Source organism: Clytia hemisphaerica, unplaced genomic scaffold, assembly GCF_902728285.1.
Source record: "Clytia hemisphaerica strain Z4C2 unplaced genomic scaffold, Clytia hemisphaerica genome assembly, whole genome shotgun sequence".
Taxonomy (NCBI): domain Eukaryota; kingdom Metazoa; phylum Cnidaria; class Hydrozoa; order Leptothecata; family Clytiidae; genus Clytia; species Clytia hemisphaerica.
The window spans coordinates 2,053,824-2,065,695 of record NW_027103414.1 but is presented as its reverse complement, the minus strand read 5'-3'; the positions used below and the strand labels follow the sequence as shown (position 1 = coordinate 2,065,695).

Here is an 11,872-nt window from a genome sequence, read left to right as displayed (position 1 = left end):
GGGAAATAGTCTCTCTAAGGGTGACAAAAACGTCAAAAGATTGATATTATTTTCGAAATTCGGTCTTTTGGCTCGGACATACCCGTCATCTCGCAAACCTAGTACTCCATTTCTTGGGGCAAAGCCTTAAAATTGTTCTTAACTTGATCTTACGTAAGACTTTATACGAATTATTTTCATTTTAAAAGATATCTTGTTTATCACCGTGTTTAAGAAGCTCTATTTACAGAAGATGTTTTGAGACAAAATTGGGGATTAGAATCTATCATCTCTAAATACGTTATACTCTTTAGATCTCCTTTTTAAGCTATTCTTCACTCTGTCCCTATCACATCATTACTCAAACCGCTTAGGAGCCTCTTAAAGGACACCACTACAAGTGGTGAAGTTCAAACACGCAATCTCTCTACCGCTCAAATTCCTTGTCTTTTTCTCAAGAAAATTTCGGTGCTGTACGGTAAAAAATTTCAAAACTGCCTTTCTTGCGGTTTTCTTGTCGGAAATTGTTTTACGTTTCTAAAAATTAACAATCAATAACTTCGTAATAATAAATAATGAAAAAATTTGATGAAAAAGAAAATGAAGACTTTTGCGAAGAAGAGTATTTCAACTTTGAAGTGCTTATTTTCGACGAAGAAAAAATATTTTGAATTTTTTTTTGCGGTAGATGGTGTATCTTTTACCGAACTAAAAATATAATTTCGGAAAATTTTTCTAAAAGCTTATTTGTCTCAAAATCTTGAAAATAGTGCCCTTTGACCAATTTTTCATCCCAAGTTTTCATAGAAAAACAGCCATAGCTTTTGATGCATTGATTTAGAAAAGTTTTCCGAAAGATTTAAAACAGTTCAATTCTTTGCGGACAGTTTGAAAAAACTTCGAAACAAAAAGGTTTATTTACGCATTGAAACTTTTTATAAAAGAAGGTAATGCACTAATATTAACGTCTTTTTAAAGTTCATATCGTCATTTTTGCAATTAAATTCTTAATTACTCTTAAGGGATTTGACTAAAAAGCAATTTATAAAGGAAATTCTTTGTTGAAAGTGTTAAAAAACCTAAAATATAACTTTGCGTTCAAATACCAAAGTCAATTTTTCGACTATGGTTAGAGCCCTTAAAGCCAAAGAGTCGCTCAAGTATTAAATTGGAGAGGACAAAAAGTTGTTCACGACAAGCTTACGAGCAAGTTTAGTTTTCGTTTAGCCATGAAATTAATATAAGCAATGGGGGCGCGTTCAGACAAAAAAGTTTAAATGAGTATAGTACTAAGTGTGAGCTGACGGGTATGATCCACACGACTTTCGACCCATAGACCTTTAGCAGGACAATTTAACATCATTGTATAATGTACATACACAAAATAGGCTCTAACTTTTGATAGAATCCGAATTAGATGGCGTTGTTGTGCTTGTTGAAAAGACAAACAGGAGTGGAATATTATCATAGCTATTAACATAGGAACATTACGAACATGTACAAAACTTTTGAGTGAAGAGGCACTCATAGATTCACACAATATATTTTGGATTGTAGCTCAAACTCGATTCCAGTCCCTTAGCTCGCTTTTTGATAAATCTGATAACGCACACGACTGTATCACGTCCATCAGTAAAATGAAAGACTTTAAATTCTTTTAAATTTTTGTTAAAAATAGTGGCACTTGCTACGAGCAGTATAGCTATGGTACGAAATTGATTTCCCTATTTTTTCACTATGGCTCATGAGCATACTTAGGGTTAAACCAAACCTACATCATTTATGTACCACAAACCTGCATAATTACATAATGATTTATGTAATTCCCATTTTGAAACTATGGTATAAGTTTCAATCCAATATCAAAAGTATTTCAGGAAAAATTGTCAATAATTACATTTACAGTTTACATTTTAGGTGCCATGCATTGTTGGGAATTTCCCTTTATTACCAATTATTATGACCACTATACACTTTTTCGACCACAGCCGCTCGTTCAGGCGCGTGCCACTTTTTTATATAACTTACCAACTTTTTTACACTTGTTTTCTATTGTCTTTAGGTACCAAAAGACTGGGTAGGTTATTGTAGGGTGGTAAAACGGACAAAAAAATGCCCGCACGGTAATTGGCGGCTACGGTTGATAAGGTGTATTACGTATGCTTTGCGAAAAAGTCAGGAAATATTTGCAATTTGCAATTTATTTGTTATCCAATTCGTCAACTCTCAAACAAATAAGCTGGTGTAACATTAAACTAGCCATAATTTTCATTAAAGTGCCACCGCAGAAGAACGATCAAATAAATTGTTGAATTTGGAAAGAAATGTTACTTATAGCCGTTACTTCTGTTAGAATGGCATCTCATCTGAAGCAAAATTTAGTCTACAAATATTAGCAATTTGTGTCCATCTCAGAAATATCTTCTTATAGAGATAAGGTAAAGTTATTTATCTGTTTATTTTTATCATCTCTTTTATTACCAAATTAATGGTATATTATGGTTTGTTCATAGCATACTAAACGCTACTGTACTAAACTGCCATTTTACTGTAATAGTCAAACGACATGTTTATGAAAGGATAAAAATTTCTAATTTGACCTGGTCAGAGGCGGTTAATAACTACTTGTGGTTTAAATAGGGAATTTCCCAACAAAAAAAGGAATTTCCCTTAATTCGACTCCCTGAGGTAATAAAAAAAGACATTGAAAGCTTTGAAAATGGGTAATCAGATCAAAAAAAATCCGGAAAAGTGTTTTTAATGATGATAAATATAGAAATACAGTCAAACTAAGAATGTTACCGGTACACCATTTAACCGGAACTAAAATACTGAAAAACGCGCGCAAAATTATGAGATGTTTGCCCAACTTCCTTATGCGTGAAGCTATGAATGCCATCCTCGGAAGCTTTAGGCTTCCTGCGGTGGCAAAAACACCCCTGTTTCACAGCCCCGGTGGAATTTTTTTCCTCATTAGGGATAAAAATTCCTATTGAAATCCCAATGGGGATAGAAACTGTATTGTTCTAAGGTTAAAAAATCAAGTGCAGATGGTTTTGGAGTGCAATCTTTAATCATTTACTTTTGGGAGGGGATGAAAGCAAAGTCAATTTACCAGTGAGACTAAAATTCCAGAATAGTTTCCCACCGGGGACAAAATTTTGAGTCAAATTTTTCAGTGGGGCTGGGCTCCAACTGGTTTGTAACACAGGGGTGTCAAAAGTTAAAGGATGCATTATCCCCGGGGGGGGGGGGGCACTCGATCTGGAAACGACCATACGTTCGGCCCAAAATTTGGCTTGTAAAATCGGACCCTTACAGTGCAGTGAATTTCCATGAAAAATGATACCCTTACAGTGCAATTTTCCAAGAAAATGTGGAATTTTTCCTCCGAATTTGACCAATTTTGTGCCAATTTTACCAAAAAATTGGCCTTTTATCACAATTTCCTACCCTTACAGTGCAGTTCAATGCAGTTTTGTAATTTCCTACCCTTACAGTGCACTAGCTGAACTATGAAAAACCTACCCTTAAGGGCCGAACGTCTGGTAGGTTATTTACCTTGAGTGCCCCCCCCCCCCCCCCGGGCGTTATCCTGAACAAATAGTGTCTATAATTTATAATCGATTAAAGCTGAGCCTGGAACTGGTAAATTAACAACATTAGTCATGAATAACGATTCATGAATCAATAATTCAGTTGATATTGTTCATTTTTCATTTTTTTAGCCTGGGGACTGCATAAAACATTGGGAGCAGCCTGGAGCCTCAAACATGATGAAGCCCAGTGAGGTTTGCGAATATTTTTTAATAAAGAGGAAGAGGATAAACAATGAAAAATTGGAAATTATTTATTTTCCTAATAAGTTAATGAATAATAAACCATATATTCATTGAGCTAGAATGCTTAGCAACTCTAGCTCTGTACGTGAAATTTTGGTTAGTTTCATCAAAGATAAATATGTATGTCCATCAGAATGACTCTGCATAGTTAAATTTAGAATTGAAAGGATTAAATTAATTATTCAATTTTTATTCATTACTAGTATCCGTAGAAATGATTTCGTAAACTTACACGTTCTTTTTTATGAGAACAAACTGTATAACAACATAAGGCTTCGATTGCCAAAATGTTAAGAACAAGTCAAGAACATTTTAAAGCTTCGCGAACTCTATAACACCCAATTTCTTAGAAAAATGGACAAAAATACCCAAAAAAATGGCGAAAATAAGAACATTTCAAGGCTTAAAACTATTTTGGAACAAGTTGAGAACAAATTTGCATGAAATCTTCTTCGCAGAAATCAATTTTAAAGGAAAGCAGTCATTTTTCACGATGCTGATAACTTTATTATACCTCTTAACTTTCAATTCACAAGGAATTGAATGTGGGCTAGTCCCTTTCCGGTTTGTTGGTAGAAATGTGGAAATCTCTGGACAACCAATACCTATGCATGAAATGGAATCAACACATTTTGATTTTTGTTTTCGTAAATGCATTGTCATCAAGTGTCATTATATTGAATATGAAAAGTTAATGACAACGTCTACAGATGTATGGAGTTGCAAGCTTTATGGATTGATCAGAAGTATATCCGATCATTTGGTCTCCAAGCTTGGTAGTATATTATATAACGCAGAACAACCATACATAGATTGTGATGATTGGTTCAAAAGTGATTACAAGAACAGTGGTGTCTATGAAATCACTTTCAATGGAAAACAAAGAGATGTTTATTGCACCATGGATGATGTGAATAGCGAAGGTTGGACAGTCATTCAAAAGAGAATTGACGGTTCTGTTGACTTTAATCAATATTGGTCAGGATACAAAACAGGTTTTGGAGAACCAGAAAGTGAATATTGGTTAGGGAATGATGACATTCATTTCTTGACATCAATGCAAAATAGAACCGTTTATCTCAAGATTTCGGCTACATCTTTTGAAGGCGAATCCACACATGTTGTTTACAAAGGCTTCACAGTTGAAAACGAAGAAAATAAATATAAGCTTCACACAGGCAATTTTTTCTCGGGAAATTCACAACATAAGGATAATTTCCTTCGTCATAACAATATGTATTTTAGTACACAAGAATTTGATAACGACATGGGAACTGACAATTGCGCAGCTGATAGACTTGCTGGTTTTTGGTACTTTTACTGTGCAGTGATTACACCAAATGGAAAATATTACAGCAATCAATCTGATTGTGTATATAAAAGATCCTTACATTGGTACGATTTCAAGGGGAGGGACTATTGCCTGAAAACCTTTGAAATGGCTATTCGAATCGCAAATAATGAATGAAAAAAATTGGTCTTCGTATAATTATTTGCCACTTTTTATGCACCAAAAATAAAATTAATAACTTAATTTTTGTACATTTAATCGTTCAATTTGTTTAAATATGTAAAATTCATAATAATGTTTCGTCATTTTGACCCACCTCAACACTAGCCTGGAGATTCCATGCTATGATTTTTTATTTTATATACTGATAGCAAAATATATAGCATGGTTTGGGCTGTGAGTTTGAATTTCCCAGATCCTAAAGACGGTTAAAAACACAGCCAATCAAATTCTGTTATTCTTTCACTGGTCACACTTTCTTAGAAAAAGTGAGGACAGCGCTAAATTCGAATTTCCCACTGTAAATTTTTTGAACCAGAAATCGGCCTCACATCTCGTACCCGTCCTGTATATATCTAAATATTATAAAAATACAGGATGGGTCTCCTGTCTACCTCAACTCTAATACAGTGTTTTGCAAAGTCTCTTTATTTATTGAGAAGGGCTATTCAAGAATGTAATATTTGAAAATCTAAAATAATTTAGCTCAATGAATAAAGGGATTTCCAAAATACCTTATTGAATCGTGGCCTACTATTAGTGGAAAATTTTGGTGGCGGTTAGATTATTTACTTTACCAAAAATTACATTACCACACGTCTCTTCCGTTACGTTTCTATATAATCTTTACCAAGAAAGCAGCCGAAAATCCTTTATCAGGGAAAAGAATTTTAGTTTCTCTCATAACATTATTTAAAAAAATAAAGAACGTGTTTTTTATTTTATAAGCACAATTTTATAAGAACAGTAAGGCTCAAAAACGCCAAAAAATAAGGGGCAATAAGGATAATTTAAGAACAATGCTACGCCTGAAATTACTAAATTTCAAGCAATTTAGGTTAAAGTAGTAAAAATTGGGTATAACGCCTAAAAACTCTCAATTTCACCCTAAAGATAAGAGCAGGATAAGAACAATTTGAGAGTCAAAGTGCCAAAAAATAAGTAGAAGTAGAAGAGAGTACGTAAGATGGCGCAACGCCGCTAATAGAGCCCTGACTCACTCCAAGAGAGAGTTCGAAAAAAAGATCAGCAAACAATCAAAAACAAACCCAAAAAGATTCTGGAAATATGTACGCAAGCAAGAACGGCAATACAACCTCTCCTCGAAACCCCTAATAATGGAAATTCGATCAAATATGATGACAAAAGTAAAGCCAACATACTCCAGAGCCAATTCTGTAGTGTCTTTACACGTGAGCCACTTGAACAACTCCCTGAATTCTATTCCAGGACGGATAAAGAAGTAGAGATAAATATACTATGAAACTATAAAAAAGGAACTCAAGGCGTTAAATCCAAACAAATCAATGGGTCCAGATGAACTTCACCCGAGGATGCTAAAGGAGCTCGCTGAATATATTGCAGAACCACTTTTCCTTATAATGACAAAATCTCTCAACGAAAGTTGTCTTCCAAACGACTGGAAGCATGCTAATGTATCACCTGTTTACAAAAAAGGAAACAAAAATATAGCGGAAAACTACCGTCCGATTAGCCTGACATCCATTGTGTGTCGAATGACGGAAAAGATTCTCAAAACCCACATTATGTCACATCTAGAGCAAGAGAAACTACTTTCTAACAAGCAACATGGTTTTATCAATCGCCAATCAACAGTAACACAACTGCTAAACTATCTAGATGTGTGTACCGAAGACATTGCTAACGGTAAAGCTGTTGACGCAGTATACTTTGACTTTGCATAAAGGCATTCGACTCAGTTCCCCACCAAAGGCTCTTAATCAAATTAGAAGCCTACGGAATAAGTTGCTTGAATGGATCAGAGATACTTCTTGAAGGATGGATTTTAGATAGTTAAAGTAAATGAGTTGAATCCAAAAAACAATTATTTCTTAGTGGAGTACCCCAAGGTAGTGTCCTAGGGCCTACCCTTTTCGTTCTTTACATCAACGATTTACCAGATTCAATTAAATCACAACTCTTTCTATTTGCTGACACGACACTGAACTTGTCAATAGAGTAGAATCAATTGAAGACGCACTTATAATCCAGGAGGACATCGATCGACTACAGCAATGGTCAGATACGTGGCTTTGAAAATTTCATCCCGAAAAATGTCATGTACTAACGTTAAGTAAGCCGAATATAATTAATCATGTACATCAATACACACTCAGAGGAAATTTACTAAAACATGTACAATTCGAAAAGGATCTCGGAGTTATCTTTGACCAAAATCTCTCATTCGACCAACATATATCAAACCAAGTAAAAAAGGTAAACTCAATGGCTGGTCTTCACGTATCTCACTCCTGAATTATTCCGTAAACTTTACATAACATTTGTCAGGCCTCACCTAGAATATGCCAAAGTTATTTGGTCAACGCGCGAAACTGAAAAAAAAACACAAACACAGTATTCTGAACTGGTAAGCAATTTTCGGGAACAATGGTGTCAGTGGACCCCAGAGCAACTGTTTTTACTATCGGGGCACTCAACAGAGGAATAGCCTACCTGAAAAAGTAGTTAAATCATCTACAATATAGAGTTTAAAGAAAACATCGGTCTAGCTTGGAAAGAGAAAATGTTTGAGTATTTATGTTATTATTATTATATTAAGAACACTGAAAGAGCATGTCAGCCCAGGGGGCACCTATAACTTATGGTCCGACCCATGTGCCGCCCTTAAGGGTAGGGTTTTCGAGACCCTCAAAATGCACTGTAAGGTTGTACTTTTGATAGAGTGCACTACAAGGGTCTTCCTTTAGCTGGATAAACTGTAAGCGTGTGTTTGGGGGCTGTCAAGTCTGATTAGAAATCTGAGGTATGTTTATAGTTTTGACTCGCACCCATTTCGATTTGGTTTGTACATTGTGTCGATATCTCAGGCTCATTTTCAAGTGGCTTCAGAAAAATAAGATACGAAATCAAACTACACTGCAAGGGTCAGAAACTTTCAGTAAAATGCACTGTAAAGGTACCTTTTCACTACTTAAGGGCTGCACTGTAAGAGTCCGATTTGGAAAGCCATTTTTTGGCGGAACATGCCGTCGTTGAAATCGGGCATTTAAGCCTGGAAATTTCAAAAAATTAAGCCTGAGCCAAAATATACTGTTTAAAGAGATAAATTCGTATCATGTTCTGTGATTACACTCTTTTACCGACTCTTTTCGACGTTTCTTTTTCGTGATTAAGCAGTTCTCAACGCGAAAAATTGAAAAATCTTTCGTGCTCGCTTCGCTCTCCTAATTTTGCAAACATATTTTACTTTGGTTCTCTCTAGCACCAAAATCCAACTTTCAAAAATTGCCTCCCCCAGTTTGGCTCAAATTTGGTCGACCCACCACGCTACAGCTCAGAAAGCCTTCTCAAAATCAGGAAGGCTCTCTCCTGGAAGGCTTGCAGTAAACAAAAATAGGATCTATAAAAATTAGACTTTTCAAATGTGATTACAACTGGAATCCTTTGACTTAACAAATATTTTTCGAATTTCGCATTTAAGAGATACTAAGATCAAAGAGTTTCTGATATAAAAATAAAGATCATAGCACTATTCTACAAGAAGTTGACTTTATTCTTCTTCACTTTTCATCTTCAGTTTTGAACTTTTTTGAACTTTCTTTTCTTTTTTTGACAATATTCCACACCTTATTATCTTTGTAACTATAGCACAAAACCGCCATCTAAAGTACTTCTGATTTCACATATACAATTATTTCTAACATGAAATTATTACATAGAAAGTTATGTCTTAGAAGATCGACCATTGAAATGAGAAAACAGCAAAAACGAGCTACTTTCTAGAGGTTGTAACCTTCGTCGCAAGAAATTTTCGGAAAAGAACTACGCAGCTGAAATCAGGAGTCTTAAAAGTAACCCCGTACCAAAAATGAAATTTCTAGTGCCAAAGAATCAAAAGTCCATTTTTTTCTTTTTTCATCTTTAATCTTCATTTTCTTTAATTTTTTGACTTATTTTCCTTGAAAATTAAAGTGCTCTCGATTATCTTTTCAACAATATACAATATGTTCAAATTGAACTATTTGTTGAAAAATGGCAAACAAAACAAAGATTTGGACTTTTAATTCGAATTCTATCATAAGTTATATAACTTTTTTAAACTCCCCTACAGATTATATCGAGACAAATATTACTTTGTATAGTATTCAAGTATAATCTTCATCAACCTAAAAATCCTGTTTGACAATTTGGTTGAGCTGAATAACAAGAACAGGAAATTAAGAATATCTTAAGAATTAAAAAAACAGGTGAAATCATAATACTCTTACAATTATTCTATATGTTCTAAGCCCTTCTAATCTCGCTTTAGAATGGTTATATCATAGCTAATTTTTTAAGATTACCTGAAAATGTATAAAAACCCAGGACATCAAGAAGTCCAGCATCACTTGATCGATTCTCATCAACTGACCATAAAACAAACCAAAAAATGAAGATTATCATTGTCTCTCTTGCTCTCTTGGCTGGTAAGTTAAATCTAAATTCTTGATATTTTTTATTTTCAGTAATTTCAACCTTTGTTAAACATATCTCTTCGAGGTACCTTTCTATTGTAGGTATAAACTAGAGCATTTGTTTCACATTAGAACTCCACAAAATAATATTAACAATCTCTTTTCAATTACAGTTGCCGCTGCCCTCAAAGTTGGAACCGAAACTGGTACCACACCACCAGCTGTCCCATGCCCAGACTCCCTCTGTCATGGAAAAGCTGACGGAAACTTCCAATACATCTACTATGGACGACTCAACAAAAACTACTTCCTCCAATGCTCAGACGGATTAGCTTACTGTCAAGCCTGCTGGCCATTGTCCTTGGAATTCAGCGAAAACTGCAACCAATGTTTGTACAGCAAACACGACGACTGTGTCACCACACAAAAATGGCACCCAGCCACCACCTTCGCTTGCCCAGACAAATGCCCAGCCCGTGGACCACACTTCAGTGGAAACATTGAAGACCCACACAACCCACACCAATACATCGCTTGTTTCCACGGACAAACTGTCGGATGCATCGCTTGCCCAAAGGGATTGGAATTCAACGAGAAATGGAACGCCTGTTTGTTCAAAGGGAAATTCAAGACCGAGCCAGACCACTAAATTTCTTACACAGTAAAACCGAAAGTTAACATGTTGCAAAGTATTTACAATCTTGTATTTTTTGTAATTTTTAATCTTTTTAAAATGAATCTCGATCATTCAAAACTCTATGTAGGCAGAAATTGATAACCACCTCTTGACCACGGACTTCTATTAAAATTCATACACTAAGGTATACCTTACCGGCCAAAACTTAGTCGGCCCCCAATTTATGGCTTGGGGACACAAGAAGTTTTTTTCGCGTTGGTGCAATGCATCATGGTTAATCACAAGAAAAGAAGAGCGTGTCCCATGGTTTCTTCTTTTGTTTCATGGGGCAAAATGTGAGGGAAATAGCCAGAAGACACGCTGATTTTGTCCCTGGGACAAAAGTGAAAGAAACACAAATGTTATTAAAGTGTGATCGATTTCACTTGTATTGGTAGAGAAAAGAAATGGTGAGGTCTGTTAGCACAGAAATACTTCAGATGGTGATTAAAGCATGAAATTTGGCACAGATGATCCTTAGAGGGTCTAAAACTTAATTTCAAACAGTAATAACAAATTTTGCCACCTAGCCACCTGCCAGATGACGTCATCAGGTGGCTCGGTAAAAAATTATTTTTTTTAAAATATTCAAAATCTGATGGTTCCAGCGGAAAGAGCATGAAATGCTGATTAAAATCGAGGTATAAAACATGCCTTGAAAATCTTCCTATCAAAAGTTACGAAGGTTGAAATATTTGTGATGACGTCATCATAAGCCTTTCCAGGCAAAACTTAAAAACCTCGTAATTTTGGATAGTTGACCAAATTTGGTGTTTTATAAATGATTCCGTGTCAAAAATTAGAAGTTCCTTCTGAGGCTTGGGTCTAAACGACATAGGAAGGCTTAAAACATCCAAAAAAATAGTCTGTTGTACACTGTGTTCCTGAAGGGAGAACGCTGCGTTGATTTGCCTTTTAAAATCTCAAAATCTAAGTTTTTTTGTTTTGCTTTTAATTCAATTTGAACATCATAATCAGAAAAAGCAATGAATTTTGATATGAATTCATGTATAAGACATCAAATTTGGTCAATTTGTTCCAAAATTACAAGGTTTTTGTCATCACAAAACTTTCAACCTCCTTAACTTTTGATTCCCGGACAATTCCCCCCTGGTGAATTCCTCCCCCAGTGAATTCCCCTTCAGTAAATCCCACCCTGGTGAATTCCCCCCGGAAAATTCCCACCCGGTGAATTCCGCCCTGGTGAACTAAAAAATCATGTAATTTGAAATAAGTGAGTTGTGATTCTTAAAACTTTGTAAAAATCCTTGACCCTAAAATTGGAGGTTTGTTTCGATTGAAAGTTTTAATTTAGCCTCTCTAAGGGTTGGAAAATTCAGGATTTTTAGAAAACGTTTTGATTTCCAGAGAAAAAATTGTAATTGTCTCTCTAAGGGTATGACTTTTTTCAAAAATCGAAGAACAAAAA

The 11,872-nt window shown here is 35.1% G+C and overlaps 2 protein-coding genes across 2 annotated transcripts; both read left to right on the top strand.

Moving 5' to 3' along the window:
• The first annotated feature begins 4,287 nt into the window (after positions 1-4,287).
• LOC136797599 (angiopoietin-related protein 7-like) lies at positions 4,288-5,407 on the top strand. Its single transcript, XM_067054192.1, has one exon. The coding sequence runs from the start codon at positions 4,315-4,317 to the stop codon at positions 5,287-5,289; it is 975 nt and encodes a 324-aa protein (XP_066910293.1). The 5' UTR covers positions 4,288-4,314; the 3' UTR covers positions 5,290-5,407.
• Positions 5,408-9,712: 4,305 nt separating this feature from the next.
• LOC136797608 (uncharacterized) lies at positions 9,713-10,442 on the top strand. The gene is made up of 2 exons (XM_067054201.1): positions 9,713-9,779; positions 9,941-10,442. Exons 1-2 carry the CDS (start codon positions 9,743-9,745, stop codon positions 10,414-10,416), a joined length of 513 nt encoding a protein of 170 aa, XP_066910302.1. The 5' UTR covers positions 9,713-9,742; the 3' UTR covers positions 10,417-10,442.
• Positions 10,443-11,872: the final 1,430 nt, after the last annotated feature.